The 25,435-nt window shown below is 38.1% G+C and overlaps 1 protein-coding gene across 2 annotated transcripts; it reads left to right on the top strand.

Moving 5' to 3' along the window:
* Positions 1 to 6: 6 nt before the first annotated feature.
* C29H11orf54 (chromosome 29 C11orf54 homolog) lies at positions 7 to 24,388 on the top strand. 2 transcript variants are annotated; one of them, XM_061405973.1, is made up of 9 exons: positions 7 to 124; positions 7,917 to 8,002; positions 9,773 to 9,871; positions 13,601 to 13,674; positions 13,854 to 13,955; positions 14,937 to 15,113; positions 16,292 to 16,441; positions 21,981 to 22,097; positions 22,964 to 24,388. In XM_061405973.1, the coding sequence occupies exons 2-9, from the start codon at positions 7,948 to 7,950 to the stop codon at positions 23,135 to 23,137; spliced, it is 948 nt and encodes a 315-aa protein (XP_061261957.1). In that variant the 5' UTR covers positions 7 to 124; positions 7,917 to 7,947; the 3' UTR covers positions 23,138 to 24,388. The 2 variants fall into 2 exon arrangements, with proteins under 2 accessions (XP_061261957.1, XP_061261955.1); XM_061405971.1 differs by having other exon boundaries at positions 35 to 165.
* The last annotated feature ends 1,047 nt before the right edge of the window (positions 24,389 to 25,435 follow it).

Below are 25,435 nucleotides of genomic sequence, written 5' to 3'. Positions count from 1 at the left end.
GGATGAACGGGAGAGCTGGGAGGTGGCACGACGCGGGCGCCGTGTTTATCCCCGCGTTGGGAGGGCCGATTCCAGTGGGCGGAGCCTTGGACGCCCTAATCCTGAAGAGGCGGAATTGAATGAGGTAAGAGCAGGCGTCTGATGTAGGCTTCTCTAACAGACTAGGTAAGTGGAATAGCCTAGGACGTTTAGGCCAACGTTTCGGGAATAAATTGTGGGGTCAGGCGGGTGGAATGCACGTGAACTGCAAGGAAACAGGCACTCCGCCTGACTTGCTCCCAGTGGCTTCACCTCTGCTGAGGTTTCCTGTAACTGTCCAGAGTCACTGCGGGTCTTGTGGGGGATGTGCGAGTGTGTGTCTCTGGCCAGGTGTGTTTTGTCGTGTTGTGTCCGCTTTTGCCTTCAGAAATCGCTTCTCCGTTAAATTGTGAGAGGATCGTACCTTGACCGTGACTCAAAATGTGTAACCTTTGTACTGGAAGCCTCTGTTACGCAAGCACTCCCAGCTCCCTGCTCCACCTTCGAACTCGTGTTGTTACCTACAGGAGTTGCTTAACAGATCACAGCAGACACCCGCGACGGATTTTTGTTGTTCGTTTTCTCAGTTCCCTAAATGGTTCAGTTCAGTCGCTCAGTCGTGTCCGACTCTTTGTGACCCCATGAACCGCAGCAGGCCAGGCCTCCCTGTCCATCACCAACTCCTGGAGTTCACCCAAACCTATGTCCATCGAGTTGGTGATGCCATCTGACCATCTCATCCTCTGTCGTCCTCTTCTCCTGCCTTCAATCTTTGCCAGCATCAGGGTCTTTTCAAATGAGTCAGCTCTTCGCATCAGGTGGCCAAAGTATGGGAGTTTCAGCTTCAGCATCAGTCCTTCCAATGAACACCCAAGACTGATCTCCTTTAGTATGGGCTGGTTGGATCTCCTTGCAGTCCAGGGGACTCTCAAGAGTCTTCTCCAACACCACAGTTCAAAAGCATCAATTCTTCAGCACTCAGCTTTCTTTATAGTCCAACTCTCACATCCGTACATGACCACTGGAAAAACCATGGCCTTCACTAGACGGACCTTTGTTGGCAAAGTAATGTCTCTGCTTTTGAATATGCTGTCTAGGTTGGTCATAACTTTCCTTCCAAGGAGTAAGCGTCTTTTAATTTCATGGCTGCAATCACCATCTGCAGAGATTTTGGAGTCCAGAAAAACAAAGTCAGCCACTGTTTCCACTGTTTCCTGAATGGTTACTGTGTTAAAAAGCTAAAAGTTTAAACTAGTTTAGTTTTGATGTTTTTTGTTTTTCCCAAAGTACTTACAAAAAGGAATGAGCTGAAAAAAAAAATTAAAAAAAAAAAAAAGGAATGATTTGGCTTGATCTCTAGTCCAACTCTTTGCGAACCCACGGACTGTGTAGCACCAGGCTCCTCTGTCCGTGGGATTTTCCAGGCAAGAAAACTGGAGTGGGTTGCCATTTCCTCCTCCAGGGTATCTTCCTGACCCAGGAATCAAATCCTCAGCTTCTTGTATCATATAATAAAACCAGGAAAGCAGTTTAGTCTTATTTTGTGGACAGTATCATGTTAGGATTGAATTGATCTGAAAAGTAATCTAGCCTCTTTACTCAATTTTGCTCTAAATGTTGAACAATTCCAGGCACAGATAGTCAACTCTTGTAGGGTTTGTGAAGCACAGTAAGTTCCAGAACAGGGATTGCATGCCTTATCCCCTGCCATATTTCCAGAGTGCACTTGCCTCTGTAATTTGTGAAGCTCAGTACAAAATGAAAATGCAGTGTCCCTTGTTCAAAATTCAATGGGAAAGTGCCATTAAAGCTACTAAGATATAAGCTGTCTCATTTCTTCCGTAGTATCTCTTTCAACTTGTCATGATGTTTTAACTAATAGCATTAATTTGCTATTATTATCAAGGGCATTATTAATCATGCTATTTTATTGATTATTAATCACTATATTATTAATAATAGCATTAATTTGCTCTTTATTGTCAAGAGAAATTAAAAGGTTAATTCATTAGCACGAGATTTACCACTCTATATTGTGTAATACCAGTTTTAAATACAAACATAAGATTTAGCTTATATGCAGAATCACTGAAATTAGGCTTATGTATTTTGTTCTCACTCTAACACTGAACAAAACTAACACCCCTGTCTTTATTTCACTTCTTGATTTACTTCTTGATGCGTGCTCATTCTACCAACTCCATGGAATCCAGGGAATTTGATTCTCAGTGAACTCTCTTGGATTGTGGGTCCAACAGCATTTTACATTCACAGGACTTAAATGATTTATGTGAATGGGAAGCAAGGATTTGTTGCCAAAATCTTGACTCTCTGTGCACTGATGCCAAAGGACTTAAATGATTTATGTGAATGGGAAGCAAGAATTTGTTGCCAAAATCTTGACTCTCTGTGCATTGATGCCAACCAGAAACACGGAGACAGTTATGGCGAAGGAAATGGAGGCTTGCTTTCTTTGGCAGGCATAGAGGGAACACAGTAGGCTAGTGCCTCAAGACCTGTGATCCTCTCCCTGGGTATTAGGGAGAGGTTATGCAAGATCCCCTGGAGAAGGGAATGGCAACCCACTCCAGTATTCTTGCCTAGAGAATTCCATGGACAGAGGAGCTGAGTGGGCTACAGTCATGGGGTTGCAGTGAGTCTGATTGAGCGACTAACACACAATGTAGTCAAGTCAGGAGCATGTGACTTGTTATGTCATGGCAATAGCAGTCTTGCATTCTTCTGCAAAATTTCAAAAAGGGTGGGGTTCCTGACAAGATTAGGGTGTATGCAACTGAGAACCAACTCATCCAAATAAATATTTTAGAAAAAAATAAAAACGACATTTGCTTTCCATTTTAGAATAAATCTTTTAATTCTGTATGGTAGCCATTTATTTTAATTATTATCACCAAGTAAACTGCTCCTGGATACAGAGTTAAAGTTTTGGCTGTCATCTGAGATATATATATATATATATATATTCATATTTAATAATGCTATATTTGCTAAATAAAGTTAAATTTAAATTAAAATATTTAAATGTCACTATATCTTGTTTCCAAGTATGTATAAGTATCTTAATGTGTATGTATAAATATTCTATATTGTGAAAGGAAACAATGTTAAAAAATAAATGATGGGCAAGAAAAAAAATTTTTTTTGCACTTTTAAAATTTTCTTATTTATTTATTTTTTAGTTTATTTTAATTGGAAGCTAATTAATTTACAGTGTTGTGGTAGTTTTTGCCACACAGTGACATGAATCAGCCATGGGTGTACATGTGTCCCTCATCCAGAACCCCCCTCCCACTTCCCTCCCCATCCCATCCCTCAGGGTTGTCCTAGTGCACCGGCTTTGAGTGCCCTGTTTCATGCATGGAACTTGGACTGGTGATCTGTTTCACACATAATAATATACATGTTTCAGTGCTATTCTCTCAAATCATCCCACCCTTGCCTTCTCCCACAGAGTCCAAAAGTCTGTTCTTTATATCTGTGTCTCTTTTGCTGTCTCACATATAGGGTTGTTGTTACCATCTTTCTAAATTCCATATATATGCATTAATATACTGTTTTGGTGTTTTTCTTTCTGACTTACCTCATGTGTACCCCAATGTTCATTGCAGCACTGTTTATAATAGTTAAGACATAGAAGCAACCTAGATATCCATTGGCAGACGAATGGATAAGAAAGTTGTGGTACATATACACAATGGAATGTTACTTGGCTATTAAAAAGAACACATTTGTATCAATTCTACTGAGGTGGATGAAACTGGAGCCTATTACACAGAGAAAAATAATTTGCAAAACAAAAGAAAAACAAAATTTTTTTTTAATGTATGTAAGATGATGGGACTTCCCTGGAGGTATAGTGGTTAAGAGTCCATGCTTACCCTGTAGGGGGTTTGGGTTCTATCCCTGGTCAGGGAACTAAGATTCTGTGGCTTGTTCATGTGTGCTAAGTCACTTAAGTCATGTCTGACTCTTTGTGACCCCATGGAGTATAGCCTTGCAGGCTCCTCTGTCCATGGAATTCTCCAGGCAAGAATACTGGAGTGGGTTGCCATGCACTTCTCCAGGTGATCTTCCCAACCCAGGGATTGAACCCATGTCTCTTGGTGTCTCCTGCATTTATTGACAGGCAGGTTCTTTACCACTAGCACCACCTGGGAAGCCCTTGCATGAAGTGTATACAAGATTGTATGTACTTCTTTCTTTGTATGTATTTTCTGTCCATCTGAAATTATTTCAAAAGTTAAAATGGCTTATTCCTAAACAATTATAGTTTATTTCAATTTGAAAATATATTTTAGGGAATTCCCTGGAGGTCCACAGGCTTCCCAGGTGGCACTAGAGGTAAAGAATTCACCTGCCAATGCAGGAAACACCAGAGATTCAAGTTTGATCCCTGGTTCTGAAAGATTCCTCTGAAGGAGGAAATGGCAACCCACTCCAGTATTCTAGCCTGGAAAATTCCATGGACAGAAGAGCCTAGTGGGCTACAGTCCACAGGGTCACAAAAGAGTCAAACACGACTGAGCATGCACGCACCTAACCACCACCCTGGAGGTCCAGTGGTTAGGACTCCAAGCTTCACTTTCACTGCTAAGGGCTCAGGTTTGATGCCCTGGTCAGGGAACTAAGATTCTGCAAGTGGCATGTTGCTGCCAAAAAGAAAATATATTTGAAGTAATTAAAATATGATGATATAGGGTTTGGGGCCCAGTATCAAGAGTTTACATTTTATTTGGGAGACCAAATTATGCATATTAAGTAAATAAAGGGCTTCCCTGGTAACTCAGTAAAGAATCTGCCTACAGTGTGAGAGACCAGGTTCCTTCCCTGGGTCAGGAAGATCCCCTGAAGAAGGGGATCAACCCACTCCAGTATTCTTGCCTGGAGAATCCCATGGACAGAGGAACAGGGTAATAAATTTTGGTATTTGATCAAGTACTAAAGAAGTGTCAGGTCTTAAATATATGTTTGTGAAGGATGTGTTGTTTGAAACTATTGTCAAAATTAGAAATCCAGTTTCTAAGAAAATTATGAATCTTGAAAATTAAAAAAAAATTTGGAAGAGTATTTCAAATGTTGCCAAAGGACCACCTTTTACTTAGTAAGTAATGATATGTCTGGAGAAGGAAATGGCAACCCACTCCAGTATTCTTGCCTAGAGAATCCTGTGGACAGAGGAGCCTGGTGGGCTGCTGTCCATAGGGTCTCATAGAGTCAGACACGACTGAAGCGACTTAGCATGCATGCATGCATGCGTTGTAGAAGGAAATGGCAACCCACTAAAGTATTCTTGCCTGGAGAATCCCAGGGACGGAAGAGCCTGGTGGGCTGCCATCTATGGGGTCACACAGAGTCGGACACGACTGAAGCGACTTATCAGTAATGATATGTCAGACAGTATTCAGATTAATGAGGTATTCATTAACAATTTTAATGATAAATCCAACAGTGTTCTTAGAAACACCCTTAAGAATTTTGTCTTTATTCCTTGCTGTGATTGGCCTAGAGTGGGATTTCTCCACCCACCTAGTATTACTTTTGTTTGTTTGTGCTTTTTGGCTCACATTTTATTTAACTCTGTCTGCTTGCTCACCTCATCACCTGTACACTTGAGGTAAGATACTAATCTCTGCATAAATGTCTAATTATTGTAAAATACTTAGCATATATTTTTAAAAAATCAAATTATACTTCATTAGTTATCAGAATAATTGAACATTAAAGCTGTTTACCAAAAAAAAGTTTATTTGTAAATGAAATGATTCGAATGTCAAAAGCTAATCATTTGTAGAAATTGCCATTTTTCTTAGTAATTTAAATTTTCTCTTGTAAAAGTGATAGTGTAAGAAACTCATTTAATTTTTAGCCTAATTGTCAAATACAAAATAGAAAACACAAGTAAATGATCTATTATAGAAGTACCTGAACATCCTACAACCATCTCTTATTCTACAACCACTTAAACACTTACTCATAAACCTTAGCAACTACCTACCTTTGCTTCAGCATCTATCTTCCTTGAACCAACTGTTAGAAAGATGCATGTTCAGTCCAGGTACATGACTGGAGAAAAATGAATCATGTGCCCTCTTGATTTGGTATTCCTTTTGTCTATTTAAATGTCAGCTATTTAAGGTGTTAGTATTAAAAGAGGTTACTTGGACATTTCTCATTCCAGTTATTAAATACTAAAAGCTGTGGTTGCCTTTCTGTGAGGACAGACACCTAAATGCCCTTTTGCCTTCCTTATATAACTGAACTCTTTCATTTCCAGAGCTTTAGATGTTCATGCTTGGTGCAATGTGAACTCTTGCAATCATTAATCTACACTTGCTTTATTTTGTAAATCCTCATGAATTCTCACAACTCAGGTTGGGACTTCAACCCACTGTCTTTTGAGATCACACACTCAGGACTTAATGAAGCTCAAGTCTTTAGGTCTTATCTAAAGAAAGTACTCAGTGAGAGACAAAGTGATAGGAAGTAGATTTATTTACAGAGACATTTCAAAAATACACAGAAGAACTGCACAAAAAAGATCTTCATGACCCAGATAACCACAATGATGTGATCACTCACCTAAAGCCAGACATCCTGGAATGTGAAGTCAAGTGGGCCTTAGGAAGCATCACTGCAAACAAAGCTAGTGAAGATGATGGAATTCCAGTTGAACTATTTCAAATCCTAAAAGGCGATGCTGTGAAAGTGCTGCACTCAATATGCCAGCAAATTTGGAAAACTCAGCAGTGGCCACAGCACTGGAAAAGGTCAGTTTTCATTCCAATCCCAAAGAAAGGCAATGCCAAAGAATGTTCAAACTACTGCACAATTGCACTCATCTCATACTCTACGCTGGCAAAGTAACTCTCAAAATTCTCCAAGTGAGGCTTCAACAGTACATGAACCGTGAACTTCCAGATATTCAAGCTGGATTTAGAAAACGCAGAGGAACCAGAGATCAAATTGTCAACATCCATTGGATCATTGAAAAAGCAAGAGTTTGAGAAAAACATTTAATTTTGCTTTATTGACTATGCCAAAGCCTTTGACTGTGGATCACAACAAACTGTAGAAAATTCTTCAAAAGATGGGAATATCAGACCACCTGACCTGCCTCTTGAGAAATTTGTATGCAGGTCAGGAAGCAACAGTTAGAACTGGGCATGGAACAACAGACTGGTTCCAAATTGGGAAAGTAGTACATCAAGGCTGTTTACTGTCACCCTGCTATTTAACTCATATGCAGAATACATCATGCGAAATGCTGGGCTGGATGAAGGAGAAGCTGGAATCAAGATTGCTGGGAGAAATATCAATAACCTCAGATATGCAGATGACACCACCCTTATGGCAGAAAGCGAAGAAGAACTAAAGAGCCTTTTGATAAAAGTGAAAGAGGAGAGTAAAAAAGTTGGCTTAAAACTCAACATTCATTGATGGACAGGGAAGCCTGGCGTGCTCCAGTCCATGGGGTTGCAGAGTCAGACACGACTGAGCAACTGAACTGAACTAATTTCATAAACAGAATGCCATCTGTCTCAAAAAGCAAGATGGCCTTGGAAGAAAGATGGACAGTGTGGGCCAGCTCAGAAAGCTAGAGGTCCCAAAATGTAGGGTGGTTAGTTTTTATGGGCTGGGTAACTTCATAGGCTAACAAGTGGGAGGATTATTCCAACTATTTGGGGCAGAGATTTTCGGGAATTGGGCCACCACCCACTTTTTGGCCTTCTGTGGTTATGGTGCTTATGGGTGTGCCATTTAGATGCTAATGCTTTACAACTAATGCTCAAGGTCTACTGGAAGTTGAATCTTTTGCCATCTTGGACTTAGTTGGTTCAGAATAGTTTTTCCCCAATAGCTATGTTATTCTTTTAAAGGTTGTGCCTTGTCCCCTAAGGAAGAAAGAAGATGGCTTGTGCTGAATATTCTTTTCATGTGCCAAGTCTAGAGGAGCTTGTTGGAGGTAAATACTATATTGAGTCTTTTTTATTATCCTAAGGGAAAAAAATAAAAATAAAACATTCCAAGATAGGAGAGTCCAAATCTCTACCTCTCAAAAAAACCTAAATTCACCATTCAAATAGTCTTGATGAAATACTAACTTTACAGAATGAAAATGAATATGATAATCCAAGATTTAAATGTGTGTGGTGCCCAAAGAGTACACAGTTTTGCTTTATTAACTTTTTACCAGTTGCAGTACTCTTAAAATAATCTACTGTGATACATTAATCATGTTTCCAATCTACTACTTTTTCCCCCTCTCCTGATACGACAGACTGCCAGTGAACCTTGCTTAGGTTTTTCTGTGTATATTTTTAGGTATCTCACCTTATTTGAACAAGAATTTAAGGTAGTGTCACAGGATTAATTCGAGGGAAGGGATCTATTAATAGGTAAGAAAAAGAAAGTGAAGCCAGGAGAGAGAAGGAATATATATATATATATATATATATATATATATATACACATAATTATGACAGATTCAAGGCAATGGCACCCCACTCCAGTACTCTTGCTTGGAAAATCCCCTGGGCAGAGGAGCCTGGTAGGCTGCAGTCCATGGGGTCGCTAAGAGTTGGACACGACTGAGCGACTTCACTTTCATGCATTGGAGAAAGAAATGGCAACCCACACCAGTGTTCTTGCCTGGAGAATCCCAGGGACGGGGGAGCCTGGTGGCCTGCTGTCTATGGGGTCGCATAGAGTCGGACACTACTGAAGCGACTTAGCATAGCATGGCAAGTTGATATTGGGCAGAAACCAACACAACATTGTAAAGCAATTTTCTTCCAATTAAAAAATAGATCCAACATGCCTCAACCAAGACCTGTTGCAGTCAAATAAATAAATATTAAAAACAAAAAAGATTCTGGAGGGGTGCACAAATCCTTGTTCGGGGAACTAAGATCCCACATACCACCCAGCATGGCCAAATAATCAAGTTTAAAAAAAAAGGTATAAACTGTTTCCAGTATCCCAGAAGACTCCTCACACTTTCTTAGTCAATATCACTTTCCCAGGAAGTGACCATTGTTGTGACTTCTGTGACCTTAGATTAGTTGCCTTTGTTTGAAATACAGATAAGTGAAGTCATATAGCACATACTTTCATGTCCTCTTTTGCTAAACATTTTGCCTGTAAACATTAATGAAGGTGTTGCATGTAATTGCTTACTTTCTAGCAGTTTAAATATTTACGTTTCAATTCCTGGAATCCTTTCCCTAAAAGAAAATGAGTGCAGTGTTTATCTTCAGGGGTTTATAATCACTATAGCTTACAGTGGTATTTATGGAAGTATTTATGTATATTAGTATGCATATCTTGTGATTAATTATGTGTCTAGTATCTAAATAAGTTCATTAACAAGATTGTTCCCCCCTCTTTTTGTTTGTTTATATGACTTTTTTTGGCAGCACAGCATGCGGGAGTACCTCCTTCAGTAGAAGCATGGGGTCCTAACTGCTGGCCCCCTAGGCTCCTTTTAAATTACTCAAGTTTAGGGACTTCCTGGCACTCCAGAGGGTAAGACTCCTTGCTTCCACTGCAGGTGGCAAAAATTCCATCCCTGTTCTGGGAACTAAGATCCCACATGCTGGGCGCTGCAGCCAGAAAAAAAAAAAAAAATTACACAAGTTTACGTTGGAAATAGGACACACAAAACAATCAAGGGAAGACGATCTGTGATGGCAAATTTCTACCTAATGATAACCCTTTTTCTTGTCTTTATTAGTCTTGCAGAAGGGGCTAACGGATAACTTTGCTGAAGTCCAGGTCTCTGTAGTTGATTGCCCTGATTTAACTAAGGAGCCATTTACCTTTCCTATAAAAGGTAAGCAATCTTTGCAATTAGCTTTTCCTTTTCAGACCAAATCTTTTCCTGAAACCAAAATTATTTTTAAGGATTATCTTAAATTATCTCCAGATAAAGGATATTGCCCCAACTTTTAGATTAAATTGTGCTTCATTTCTGTGATTTCTAATATTCGTCAAATTTCATTTTATACCCTTGTAGGAAAATATGGTGTTTTATGTACTTTTGTAACTTTCATAGGTTATATAATAGCTATCCAGTAGGCTAGCATATGAATATCACATGAAAATTTTATTTTTAATTGTTCAAGTAACTGTTATGGAAACTTATTATAATTTTTATGTTTTATTTATTCAATATCAGAAGGGATCTTAAAAGCCTTGTATTTATTTGAATCATCTATTAAATATTTACATCCCTTTAACAAATTTGTCAACTGGTTACCAATGTTCAAAGTGAGGAGGGACATTAATATTGATACTGAAACAGACTCTGTGTAGCAGTGTCGAATTGACTCTCAGAGACAAAGAGTTTTCCGTGAAGTAGAAAAGAATAGCTTTATTACTTTGCCAGGCAAAAAGGGACATAGCAGACTAATGCTCTCAAAACTATGGGTCCCAAACTGAAGTGGGGGTTGTGGGGAGTCTTAGGGAGGGGTTAGTCATGGGGAGGGGTTTCTCATAAGGATCAGGGTGCTCTCAAGGCTTGCATTTGTTCAGTATAGAGATCGTCTCAGGTGGTCCTATGATCTGTGGTTCTCAAGGTTATTGAACTGTAACTTTCTCTTTGGAATGAAGAATGTTTCATCAAGTAGTTAACATCTTCCATTTGACGGGGGTTTTAGTTCTGCAGAAGAGCTCAAGAATACTGTTCTGTATGTCCTTACTGGAAGGACCCATTCGAAAAGACCCTGATGCTGGGAAAGATTGAAGGCGGGAGGAGAAGGGGATGACAGAGGATGAGATGGTTGGATGGCATCACTGACTCAATGGACATGAGTTTGAGCAAGTTCCGGGAGTTGGTGATGGACAGGAAGACCTGGCGTGCTGCAGTCCAAGGGGTCACAAAGAGTCAAACACGACTGAGCGACTGAACTGAACTGGTATCACTTAAGGAAAAACCTGCCCCAAGGCTACACTATTTATTTTGGCTACTCTTGGCCTTAGTTGTGGCTCGTGGGATCATCACCATGGCGTGAGGACTCTTGGTTGTGGAATACATACAGATCCCCGACCATGGATTGAACCTGGGTCCCATGCATTGGGAATGTGGAGTCTTCACCACTGGACCACAAGGGAAGTCCCCTTAAAATATAACTTTAGCTAAAGCCCTCCACCCCCACAAAAAAAAGATTTTTAAAGGGCTAAGTCATTATAGACTAATATAGAAACTTCATCCAATCCAGACACTGGCCCCAGTTCTAGCCCTTGCCTTACCATCAACTCCATTGCCTTTATGTTACTAACTATATCAAGTCACACTTGGTTATGACAGTATTAGAAACACAAGTGGGGAACTCCTCAGCAATTCAGTGGTTAGGACTCCTAGTCAGGGAACTCAGATACCATAAGGCAAGTGGCCCAGCCAGAAAAACAACAAAAAAGAAAAAAAACACAGGTAGGACAGGGGTCCTAGCTACTTTTAGGTTGGCCAAAAGATTCGTTTGTTTTTTTCCTTAAGATGGCTCTAATAGCACTTAGTTGCATTTAGCTTCATTCAGACAGTTTTGTTAGATTATATTGTGACAGCTGTCATATCAGCATACATTTTTAAAAAACTTATCAAAATGGATAAGTTTTGTGTAACCATTTTAGTATTGAAGATAGAAGAAAAAAAGCAACATTTTCAGCATATTATGCTTTATTACTTGAAGAAAGGTAAAAACACAACTGAAACCCCAAAAAAGATTTGTGCAATGTATGGAAAAGGTGCTGTGACTGAAAAAATGTGTCTGAAGTGGTTTGTGAAGTTTTCTGCTGAAGATACACTGGATGATGCTCCATGGTCAAGTAGACCAGTTGAAATTGATAGTTATCAAATTGAGACATTAATTGAGAATAATCGACTTATACCATGCAAGAGATTGCTGACACACTCAAAATATCCAGTGCTGAAAATCATTTGCAGCAGCTTGGTTATATTCATTGCTTTGACATTTGGGTTCCACATAAGTTAAGCAGAGAAAACCTTCTTGACTATATTACCACATGCGATTTTCTACTTAAATGACATGAAAACATTCTTTAAAAAAAAAAATTGTGATGGGCGATGAAAAGTGAATACTGTACAATAATGTGGAATGGAAGAGATTGTGGAGTAAGTGAAATGAACCACCGCCAACCACACCAAAGGCTGGTCTTCATCCAAAGAAGGTGATGTTGTGAAAATGGAGAGATTTGGAAGGGAGTCCATTCTACTATGAGCACCTTCTGGAAAATCAAACAAGTTAATTCCAAAAAGTACTGTTCCCAATTAGAACAACTGAAAGCAGCACTTAACAAAAAGTATCCAGAATTAGTCAACAGAAAATGCATAATCCTCCATAATGCAAGGCCACATGTTTCTTTGATGACCAGGCAAAATCTGTTATAGCTTGACTGGGAAATTCTAATTCATCTGCCATATTCACCAGACATTGTACCTTTGGATGTCCATTTATTTCGGTCTTTACAAGATTTTCTTCATGGAAAGAATTTCAGTTCCCTAAAAGACTGTTAAAGGCACTGAGAACAGTTCTTTGCTCAAAAAGGTAGAAAGTGTTGGGAAGATGGAATTATGAAGTTACCTGAAAAATGGCAGAAGGCAGTGGAACAAAATAGTGAATACTTTGTTCAACGAAAAATGTGTATTTTATTTTTACTTTAAAAACTGAAGGAAATTTTTGGCCAACACAATACAGATTCTGACCCCTGCTATTTGTAAAATGATGAGAATGGAAAACTTATATACTCTTTTTTTAAAAAACATTGAAGTATAGTTGATTTACAATGTTGTGACAATCTCTGCTGTACAGCAGAGTGATCAGTTATACACATATATACCTTCTTTTTTTATATTTTCCATTATGGTTTATCACAGGATATAGAGTAAAATGTGTATACTCTCTTAAAAATACTTATTTATTGATTCATTTATTTCTCTGCACCTGGTCTTAGTTGTGGCATGCAGAATCTTTAGTTGCAGCATATGGGATCTAGTTCCCTGACCAAGGATTGAACTCAGGCCCCTTGCATTGGGAGCTCAGAATCTTAGCCACTGGATCACCAGGGAAGCCCCAAAAGTTATTGTTGTTCAGTCGCTCAGTTGTATCCGACTCTTGGCAATCCTATGGACCTTATACAGCATGCCAGGCTTCCTTGTCCATCACTATCTCCCGGAGTTGACTCAGACTCATGTCCATTGAGTTGGTGATGCCATCCAACCATCTCACCCTCTGTCGTCCCCTTCTCCTGCCCTCAATCTTTCCCAGCATCAGGGTCTTTTCCATTGAATTGGGTCTTCACATCAACTGGCCAAAGTATTGGAGCTTCAGCATCAGTCCTTCCAATGAATATTAAGGGTTGATTTCCTTTAGGATTGACTACTTTGATCTCCTTGCTGTCCAAGGGACTCTCAGGAGTCTTCTCCAGCACTATACTTTGAAAGCGTCAATTCTTCTAAAAGATATATACTCTTAATAAGTGTCTTCTGGTATTCTATACTTAGATGTAGATGTTCACCTATTTTTAAGGTGTATTTTCTTTTTAGGCATCTGTGGAAAAACTAGAATTGCAGAAGTAGGAGGTGTGCCTTACTTACTGCCTCTTGTAAATGAAAAAAAAGTAAGTGTAGTTTTACTTTTCACATTCACATGAAGATTATGGAAATTGATTCCTATTATTATTCTTAGAAGATCCACTGACCAATGTGACAGGCAAATGTTAATGGACTCAGTAACAAAAAGTAAACCTGGGAATTTATGTAAGTCAGTTTTAAATAATATGCTTTTTCTCTTACTTAGGTTTATGATTTAAATAAGATTGCAAAAGACATCCAGCTTCCTGGAGCTTTTGTTCTTGGAGCAGGAGCAGGCCCATTTCAGACTCTTGGATTCAATTCTGAGGTCAGCATATTATCATATGTTATATATAATATGTAATATATATTATATATTAATATAATTATTTTAATTTATTGATTTGAGACTTAGTTTGCCTTTTTCCTTTTACTGCCTTATCAGAAATCCTGTCATCTGAATGAATTGTAAGTGGTTGATATCATACGTCTCTGCAGATTTGATACTGACTTAAAGTATAGAATATGCTCCAGTTAGTCGAACTGAAATGTAGCACTAATCTCTAATTTATATTTTCTTAAGACATACATTCAGTCATAGATGAGTCTATCAAAGGTCCTGCTGTGGTTTGTCGAGGACTCTGGACTGTGAAAGATTTTGGTCCATACACATCAGAGGATTCCTAGCTATTCTGACCTTGGCTAGTTCAAAGACAGCTAGCTTTCAATCAGAAGATGCATGAAATGTTTAATGATCTAGTCAACTCCCTCTTTCAGACTAATAGTAGGGATCTAGCGCAGTAGTATGATTATTATTTATGAAAGGTAATATCCATCAGTGTGTATGTCAATACATTTCCAACATAAAAATGTCAGTGCTTCTTCACATCTCATGAACAGAAAGTGAATAACCTCCTCAGTTTGCATATTCTCTCTCACTGCCTCTTACAGCTGTGACCGTTAGTCAATAATCATACAAGCCCTTTTACAGAAACATTAATATAAATTGCCTAGTGTTCAAGATAGAAAAAGTTTAAAATGGGAAAATCTAAAGCAAATGTCACAATCTCATAGAAACACCATAATACTGTAAACATTTTATAAAATGTTTTTTCCAGCTTTTTGAGATTTGTAAATCTTTAACATTTTAATCTAACATTAAATATTCTATTTTTCATGTTTTATTATTAGATCTTGAAATAAAATGTCTTAAAGTCTAGGGCAAAATATTTTGTCACATTTTCAAGGTATTCTGTTTTGCATAGAGATTCTAGGATTGACTAAGTACCTTATTTACTTTTCTTTTCAGTTTATGCTACTTGTTCAAACAGAAAGTGAACACAGACCTCCTGTGAATGGAAGTTACTTTGCTCGGGTTAACCCTGCAGATGGAGGGTGTCTACTAGAGAAATACAGTGAGAAATATCATGATTTTGGGTGTGCATTACTGGCTAATCTTTTTGCCAGTGAAGGCCAACCTGGGAAGGTGATTTTGTTCATAAAAATGCAGTATTCTCCAAAATTTCTCAGAGAGCTAAAAATCTGAGTGCTTATTGCTACTGTAATTTTCTTAAGAAAATCCAAAGCTACCCAAGTCAAAGCTCTTTAAATAATCCAGTTATGAAAGATTCAGAAAGTACTGCAGGCAGAGTGAAAGTATCATTTAAAACTAAGGTTAAGAATAATACTAGTAAACAATAGCCTTTTTCCAAGGAACTAAAAGGTAATAGGATATTCTTGAGTTAGTCAAATAGATGAACCATGCAGCTGAAGTAGATAATGTCTACCTACAGTTAGTACATATATAACTTGCTCATTCCTGACTGATCAGACATTGATTGAGATAGCTATAAATAATGGGATTATATTATAGATTATAGAAATTATAGAAAGAAGAGAGAAGGAGAATTAATGCCCCACTTCATATTTATTTCCTGTTAGTACCAAAAAAAAAGATGATTTCATATTCCAAAATTGTAATGATGGTCACACAACTCTATAAATATACTGAAAGCCATTGAATTGTTTACTTTAAATAGATGGATTGTATGGTATGTGAATTGTATCCCCAGTAAAGCTGGTTTTTTTTAAGATGATTTCAGTTTTAGCAGTAGTGAGAACTCTCAGATTTTATACAAAAATAACTACTTCAGCCACTTTGAGAAATGAGGTGGTGAAGCAAAAATACCTACTAAAGTGGGAGTAATAGAAGTCCAGAATTTTAAAGGAAATGAGAAAATATAGTCATTTCTCCTCTCTAGTTATCAGAAATTAATCCCTTAAATCAAAGAATTCTCAATCTTATACCATATTGACATATAGTAAGAATCTCAAGAGTTCAGTGTTGAATTTAGCTATAAATTTATAAAATTAAGCTATAACTCTCTTTCTCAGTCCAAGAAAGCATGAATAAGACATTATTAGAGTAAATGATGTATCTTATATATATTTATATATATATATATATATATGTATAATTAAGACTTAGGAAAAAAAAAAAAAGACTTAGAGGACTGAGACACTTCTGCTAATATCTGGGTGCTCAAAACAAACAATTGAATATTTGCTTGATGGCACTGAATTATATAATGTTTCACTTTGGTAGTTATTTGCATAATATTTTGCAGCTTAGAACAATGGTATGTACATTTATGTTCTCTCTAGGTCATTGAGGTGAAAGTCAAAAGAAGAACTGGAAAACTTAACTTTGTGACATGTATGAGGCAGACTCTTGAAAAACATTATGGAGATAAGCCTGTAGGAATGGGAGGTGCTTTCATAATTCAGAAGGGAAAAGTGAAGACTCATATTATGGTAAAGGCCTCTGCACATGTGTGTGTGTGTGTGTGTGTGTGTGTGTGTGCATGTGCTTAAGATTGTAGGAGATTTTAATATACATTGAGAATTTAACCTTTAAAGACGTTCTGAACAAATCCTTTTACTATGATCGTATTACCTTAAAATTTAAATGACAAAGAATACTGTAAATCATGTTATATGATAAGGTCCTGCTAGAGTGCTTTCTTCATGTTAATAATAATAGAACTTTCTTCTTAGTTAGTTTCAAAGATCAAGATAGCTCTGAGTATAAGCCCTGAAAGTGCAAGTGAAAGTTGATCAGTTGTGTCTGACTCTTTGCGACCCCATGGATTATACAGTTCAGTCCATGGAATTCTCTAGGCCAGAATACTGGAGAGGGTAGCCTTTCCCTTCTCCAGGGGATCTTCCAAACCCAGGGATTGAACCCAGGTCTCCTGCATTGCAGGTGGATTCTTCACTAGCTGAGCCACAAGGGAAGCCCAAGAATACTGGAGTGGGTAGCCTTTCCCTTCTCCAGGAGATTTTCCCAACCCAGGAATCAGACCGGGGTCTCCTGCATTGCAGGCGGATTCTTTACCAACTGAGTTATCAGGGAAGCCCAAAGTTAATTTGGAGTCAGGTTCTCCTGCCCTGACGGCACCCCAGCCTTAGAAACTGATCATTTCCATTGCCAGAATCCCAACCTCAGTATATTGAGTTTACTGTTAAGGTGGTTGTCAAAAAAAAGATGGTTGTGGTTTAGGGAAAAAATTCATTATGAAAATTATAATCTTATATGATACTGTGAAAGTGCTGCACTCAGTATGTCAGCAAATTTGGAAAACTCAGCAGTGGCCACAGGATTGGAAAAGGTCATGTTTCATTCCAATCCCAAAGAAAGGCAATGCCAAAGAATGCTCAAACTACTGCACAATTGCACTCATCTGACACGCTAGCAAAGTAATGCTCAAAATTCTCCAAGCCAGGCTTTGACAGTACATGAACCGTGAACTTCAAATTTCAAGCTGGATTTAGAAAACGCAGAGGAACCAGAGATCAAATTGCCAACATCTGTTGGATCATCGAAAAAGCAAGAGAGTTCCAGAAAAACATCTATTTCTGCTTTGTTGACTATGCCAAAGCCTTTGACTGTGTGGACCAGAACAATCTGTGGAAAATTCTTAAAAAGATGGGAATACCTGACCACTTGACCTGCCTCTTGAGAAATCTCTATGCAGGTCAGGAAGCAACAATTAGAACTGGACATGGAACAACAAACTGGTTCCAAATCGAGAAAGGACTATGTCAAGGCTGTATATTGTCACCCTGCTTATTTGACTTATATGCAGAGTACATCATGACAAATGCTGGGCTGGATGAAGCACAAGCTGGAATCAAGATTTCTGGGAGAAATATCAATAACCTCAGATATGCGGATGATACCACCTTTATGGCAGAAAGTGAAGAACTAAAGAGCCTCTTGATGAAAGTTAAAGAGGAGAGTGAAAAAGTTGGCTTGAAGCTCAACATTCAGAAAATGAAGATCATGGCATCTGGTCCTATCACTTCATGGCAAATAGATGGGGAAACAGTGGAAACAGTGAGAGACTATTTGTTTGGGCTCCAAAATCACTGCAGATGGTGACTGCAGCCATGAAATTAAAAGATGCTTGCTCCTTGGAAGAAAAGTTATGACCAACCTAGACAGCATATTAAAAAGCAGAGACATTATTTTGCCAGCAAAGGTCTGTCTAGTCAAAGCTACGGTTTTTTGAGTAGTCTTGTATGGATGGGAGAGTTGGACTATAAAGAAAGCTGAGCGCTGAAGAATTGATGCTTTTAAACTGTGGTGTTGGAAAAGACTCTTGAGAGTCCCCTGGACTGCAAGGAGATCCAAGCAGTCCATCCTAAAGGAAATCAGTCCCTGAATATTCATTGGAAGGACTGATGCTGAAGCTGAAGCTCCAGATGGCTGAAGGCCACCTGATGCAAAGAACTAACTCATTAGAAAAGACCCTGATGCTGGGAAAGATTGAAGGCAGGAGGAGAAGGGGATAACAGAGGATGAGATGGTTGGATGGCATCATTGACTCAATGGACATGAGATTGAGTAAACTCTGGAAGTTGGTGATGGACAGAGAGGCCTGTTGTGCTATAGACCATGGGGTCGCAAAGAGTCGGACACAACTGAGTGACTGAACTGAATTGAACTGGACTAACTGTAAAAAAAAAAAAAAAAGAATATATTTATAAGATATTAATGATGGACAAACCAGGTCATCTAGGATTTCACAAATAATTTTTGGGACTTCCCTGGTGGTCCAGTGGTTAAGTATACACCCGCCATTTCAGGGGACACAAGTTTGATCCCTGGTCCTGGAAGATGCCACAGGGCAGCTAAGTCCACGAGCCACAACTACTGAGCCCACACACTCTAGAGCCCATGCTCTGCTACAAGAGAAGCCATTGCAAATGAGAGGCCCACGTACCACAGCTGGAGAGTGGCCCTTGCTTTCAGCAACTAGAGAAAGCCCTCATGTAGCAACAAAGACCCAACAAGCCAAAAATAAAATAAACAAAAAAATTATTTAAAAAAATAATAATTTTTGGTAGGTGAGTGAATGAAGTGTCATTGTTCATTCCCAAGTCATTTCAGACTCTTTGTGATCCCATGGACTGCAGGACGCTAGTCTCCTCTGTCCTCTATTTCCCAGAGTTTGCTCAAATTCATGTCCATTGAGTCAATGATGAACAAAATGTAAAAGTGTTACACTTTAATGTTGTTTTGTTTTAACAATGAAGCTGTCACAAAATATATTGTTTTAAAATTTTTAGTCTGATAATTTTAAATGGCAAACCAGCTGATCTCACATATAAATACATATTATGAAACTACTTAATTACTTTTCCAAATTATTTACAACAAAATTAAAGGTCAATCCATTTGTAAATACCAAATGATTATAGGATTTTTAAAAAATCAAATAAATAATACTTCATTACAAACTGTAGTTAACATGATGTACAGTAGATCTTTAAACTTATTCCTCTTACAACTGAATTTTGTACCCTTTGATCAGCATCTCCTCATTTCACTCCCATCCTGCCTCAGCCTCTGACAACCACCACTCTACTGTTTCTCTAGACTGGACTTTTTTAGATTCCACATACAAGTGATATCACCCAATATTTGTCTGCGACTGGCTTATTTCACTCAGTATAGTATCTTCCAAGTTCATCTACATTGTTACAAATGGTGGGATTTCCTGCTTTTTAAAGCCTGAATGATATTTCATATATATGTATATCGCAACTAGAAAGATAGGTAATAATTTCTTTGTCCCTTCATCCATTATTGTTGTTATTGTTTAGTTGCTAAGTGTCTGACTCTTTGGCACCCCATGGACTGCAGCATACCAGGCTCCTCTGTCCTCCACTGTCTCCCAGAATTTGCTCCAATTCATGTCCATTGAGTTGGTGATGCCATCCAACCATCTCAGTATCTGTCGCCCCCTTCTCCTCCTTCCCTCAGTCTTTCCCAGCATCAGGGTCTTTTCCAATGAGTTGTCTCTTCGTACGAGGTAGCCAAAGTATTGGAGCTTCAGCTTCAGCGTCAGTCCTTCCAATGAATATTCAGGGTTGATTTCCTTTAGGATTGACTGATTTATCTCCTTGCAGTCCAAGGGACTCTCAAGAGTCTTCTCCAACACCACAGTTCAAAAGCATCGATTCTTCAGTGTTCAGCCTTCTTTATGGTCCAAGTCTCACATCCATAGATGACTACTGGAAAAACCATAGCTTTGGCTATATGGATTTTTGTCGGCAAGGTACTATCTCTGCTTTTTAATGCGCTGTCTAGGTTGGTCATAGCTTTTCTTTCAAGGAGCAAGCGTCTTTTAATTTCCTGGCTGTTTTCATCCATTGACAGACACTTAGGTTGTGTTTCCCAGTCTTGGCTATCATGAATACTGCTGCAGTGAACATAGGAGTCCAGATATCTCTTCAAGATGGTGATTTCATTTACTTTGGATATATACCTAGAAGTAGAATTGCTAGATCATATGGTAGTTTTATTTTTAATTTTTTGAGGAACTTCCATAATGGTTGTACCAGTTTACATTCCCACTAGCAGTGTACAAGGGTTGTCTTTTCTCTACATCCTCACCAACACTTTATCTCTTGTCTTTTTGGTAACAGCCATCTTCACTAAAATGAGCTGATGTCTCATGGTTTTGATTTGCATTTACCAAATGAATAGTGATATTGAGTGCTTCTTCATATACCTGTTGCCCATTTGTATGTCTTCTTTGGAAAAAATGTCTAATTCAGTTCTTTGATCATTAAAAAAATTTTTTTTTGCTCATGAATTCCTTATGTATTTTAGGTATTAACCCCTTATCAGATATATGGTTTGCAGATATTTTCTCCCATTCCATAGGTTGCCTTTTCATTTTGTTGACTTTTCTTTTCTTTGCTGTACAAAAGCTTTTTAGCTTAATGTAATCCCACTTGTTTTTCTTTTGTTACCTGTACTTTTGATGCCAAGTCTAAAAAGTCAAGTCCAGTGTCTTAAAACTTTCTCCTGATGTTTTCTTCTAAAAGTCTTTATAGCTTTAGCTCTTATATTTAGGTGTTTTATCCATTTTTAGCTTTTGTATCTGGTATGAAGTAAGGGTCTAACTTCATTTTTTTGCATATGGACATCAGTTTTCCAAGTTTTGTTTGTTAAAAAGATAGTCCTTTCCCATTGAATGGTCATGGCATCCTTGTCAGAATATATGCAAGGATGTACTTCTGGGATCTTTTCTGTTCCATTGATCTGTATACCTGTCTTTATGCTAGTATCACACTGTTTTGATTACTACAGCTTTGTAGTAAGCTTGATATCAGGAAGTGTGAGACTTCCAACTTTCTTCTTTTTCAAGATTGTTTTGACGATTTGGGGCCCCTTGAGATTCCATATGAATTTTTGATGAATTTTTCTGTTTCTGCAAAAACACCATTGGGATTTTGATAGGAATTGCAGTGAATCTGTAGATCATATTTGATAGTACTGACATGTCAACAATATTAAATTGTCCAATCCATGAGCACAAGATGCCTTTCCATTTATTAGAGTCTTTTAAAATTCATTTCAGCAATGCTTTGCACTTTTCAATGTACAAGTCTTTAGCCTCCTTAAGTGTATTCCTCCTCAATACTTTATTCTTTTTGATGCTTCTACTCCACTTTCAATGCCTTGCTTTTTTTTTTCCATCTAGCAATAGCAATAATAACATTTAAAACTGGGATGAGGATATGCTCATATGAAAGCTGATAAGCTATGAAAAATAAAAATACAGCAATAGACTCCTTTATTTATTCAGTCGTATCTTTCAGTGTGTACACACTGGTTGGCGGTCCTTTTGAAAACTAGGGTATATGAATCTCCTGGTGCCAAAAATAGCAGTAGAATGTATAAGAAAGCTTAAAGCTTTTAACAATGAAATTATATGTAAATTTTTAGCTCAGAAATATTCAGTATGTTTACATGTTTAATGTCCTCTTACTGTAGCCTGCAGAATTTTCTTCCTGTCCATTGAACTCTGACGAAGACGTGAATAAATGGTTGCATTTTTATGAGATGAAGGCTCCTTTGGTTTGTCTGCCAGTTTTTGTCTCCAGAGACCCCGTAAGTCTATGTCTATCTTTTACATTGAAAGATATTACAGTGGTAATGCTTGATTTTTAGAATATTCGTTTAGAATAATTAAGCACTTTTTGTTCTTAATTAAGAACTGGGATAGTTTCTAGAATTACCTTGAAAGGTAAGGAAGCAAGTAGCTGACTACTTAAGATCTAGGCAAAGTAGATTTTACCTTTGGAGAATTGAAGGCACCAAACATTTTAAATAGCATCCAAAGTTATGTTATTAAACAGTAGAATCAGGACAGGATTCAGATCTATTTGCTGTTCTTCATACTATTCATCATATTCTAGTTTTCTACCCTTGAAAAATAATAATATAGACTAATTCAAACCAAATATCTACCACTGTACTGACTAGTTATATCTTTTGATCTAGTGATTACATGTTTAGGAATTAATCATTAAATATATGCTTACATGATAAAATGATTAGTGAAAAGGGTTATTCATGACATCATTGTTGTAATAGCAGAAGAGCTGGAAATAATCTAAATCACATTTGGAAAGAATTAGGAAGCTCTCATGATCTGAAAGCTATATTGTTAATTTAAGAAAAACAACATACAGCATAGTAGTTGCAGAATACTAGATATGAGTAATTAAAAAAATAGATCTTTCTGGAAGGATATAGGAGATACTGCTTACTGTGGCTGCCTTTAAGGAAAGGAGTGGTAATGGCAGGAGTTGGAAAGATGAATTTTACTGAATATAAACTTTTGCACCCTCTGAATTTTGATTCATGTGTCTGTATTACCTATCCCAAAAAATTACTGTAGCCTAAATTTAAAAGGTCTCCTATCCCCTAAGTTCTAATTGGAAGACTAACAGATGGCTCCTCTGTCATTCTAGGGGTTTGATTTGCGGTTGGAGCACACTCATTGTTTCAGTCATCATGGAGAAGGTGGACACTACCATTATGACACCACCCCAGATATAGTGGAGTACCTCGGATACTTCTTACCTGCCGAGTTTCTCTATCGCATTGATCAACCAAAAGAGACCCATTCATTTGGGCGAGATTAAATCATCTGGTACTTGTTTAGAAAAAGTAATAATTAACTAAGGTTAATTGATTGATTAACTCATTAATTGATACTAATATAAAGTCTAATAGAAATGATCTCACTACTTAAGCCCTATTTTTGGGGGCCTTTAAAATGAAAGTTATGTTAACATTGGGCTCTGTGTTATTTCACAGATCTATCTGAAAGGGACTATTGGGAACACAATACACATGATGGAGATGTTCTTCATTATTTTTAATCTAAAAATCATTCTTATGTTTATAATTAAGTATAAACATGATTAAGAATTAAGTGATTATTCCTACTGCTAAGTGGCTTCAGTCGTGTCCGACTCTGTGTGACCCCATAGACGGCAGCTCACCAGGCTTCCCCATCCCTGGGATTCTCCTGGCAAGAACACTGGAGTGGGTTGCCATTTCCTTCTCCAATGCAGGAAAGTGAAAAGTGAAAGTGAAGTTGCTCAGTCGTGTCCAACTCCTAGCAACCCCATGGACTGCAGGCTACCAGGCTCCCCTGTCCATGGGATTTTCCAGGCAAGAGTACTGGAGTGGGGTGCCATTGCCTTCTCCTAGCTAATGGTAATTTACATTTGTATAACATTACTCAATTTTTAGTCTCACAACTGCCAAGTGGATGTTTCTGGGTATTAGAAAGATCAGTGTTGGAATATTGATTATTGCTAAATCTTTCTACTGAATTTTTAAAATCCATTTTAGAAGTCAGAGTACACTTTTTTTTCATGGAATAGGTGGTCAGAGGGAGCACCTTTACTTCTTTTGGTGAAGTTGAACCATAATTAGAAGTTTGCAGTTTGCCTTTCACAAATGTCAGTTGGAAGCCGTTTGTATATTGTTGCTTATTTGCAAGAAGAGAAGGGGAAAAAAAAGTATCAAAATATGACTTTGAAGTGTATATAATTTATAAGTGAGGCTGTTGCTATAAAGTGAGGCTGTTACTGTCCTTTGTGAAATATAAAATCATACTTTACCAGTTATAATGGTTGAGATTTTCCTCAGTGTTTTTCTATAATAATCATTTACCAAAAACAACTCTCTAATCTTAAAATACCAACACTACAGATTTAGGGGCTTTTTAGTACTAAGCATATAATAAATCATCAGGAAATATGTTTTGATTGTCTTTGGATGTTAACTATAATGTGTCCTATGAGTATAAATCCCTAAATATTACTTTTAAGTAAACACTAGTCTGTAACAAAAAAATGAATAAAAATGTTATATTCATAATATGATACTGTGTTTCTATTTTTTAATTTTTATTTGTGTATTTGGCTGTGTTGTCTTAGTTGAGGCACTGGAGATCAATCTTCATTGTGGCATGGCAGATCTTTGGTTGCAGCATGAGAACTCTGGGCTGTGGCATATGGAATATGGTTCCTCCACTAGGGATCCAACCCAGGCCCCCTGCACTGGGAGCCTGGAATCTTAGCCAATGCACTGCCAGAGACTCCTTGTGTTTCATATTAATATCTTCAGTTCAGTTGCTCAGTCATGTCCGACTCTTTGTGACCCTATGAATCGCAGCACGTCAGGCCTCCCTGTCCATCACCAACTCCTGGAGTCTACTCAAACTCATGTCCATCAAGTCGGTGATGCCATCCAGCCATCTCATCCTCTGTCGTCCCCTTCTCCTCCTGCCGCCAATCCCTCCCAGCATCAGGGTCATTTCCAATGACTCAACTCTTCGCACCAGGTAGCCAAAGTATTGGAGTTTCAGCTCTAGCCATCAGTCCTTCCAATGAACACCCAGGACTGATCTCCTTTAAGATGGACTGGTTGGATCTTCTTGCAGTCCGAGGGACCCTCAAGAGTCTTCTCCAACACCACAGTTCAATAGCATCAATTCTTCGGCGCTCAGCTTTCTTCACAGTCCAACTCTCACATCCATATATGACCACTGGAAAAACCATAGCCTTGACTAGACGGACTTTTGTTGGCAAAGTAATGTCTCTGCTTTTTAATATGCTACCTAGGTTGGTCATAACTTTCCTTCCAAGGAGTAAGTGTCTTAATTTCATGGCTGCAGTCACCATCTGTAGTGATTTTGGAGCCCAGAAAAATAAAGTCTGACACTGTTTCCACTGTTTCCCCATCTATTTGCCATGAAGTGATGGGCCCAAATGCCATGATCTTCGTTTTCTGAATGTTGAGCTTTAAGCCAACTTTTTCACTCTCCTCTTTCACTTTCATCAAGAGGCTTTTCAGTTTCTCTTCACTTTCTGCCATAAAGGTGGTGTCATCTGCATATCTGATGTTATTGATATTTCTCCCAGCAA

This window comes from Bos javanicus, chromosome 29 (genome assembly GCF_032452875.1).
Source record: "Bos javanicus breed banteng chromosome 29, ARS-OSU_banteng_1.0, whole genome shotgun sequence".
NCBI lineage: Eukaryota > Metazoa > Chordata > Mammalia > Artiodactyla > Bovidae > Bos > Bos javanicus.
This window is presented reverse-complemented; position numbering and strand designations above follow the sequence as displayed.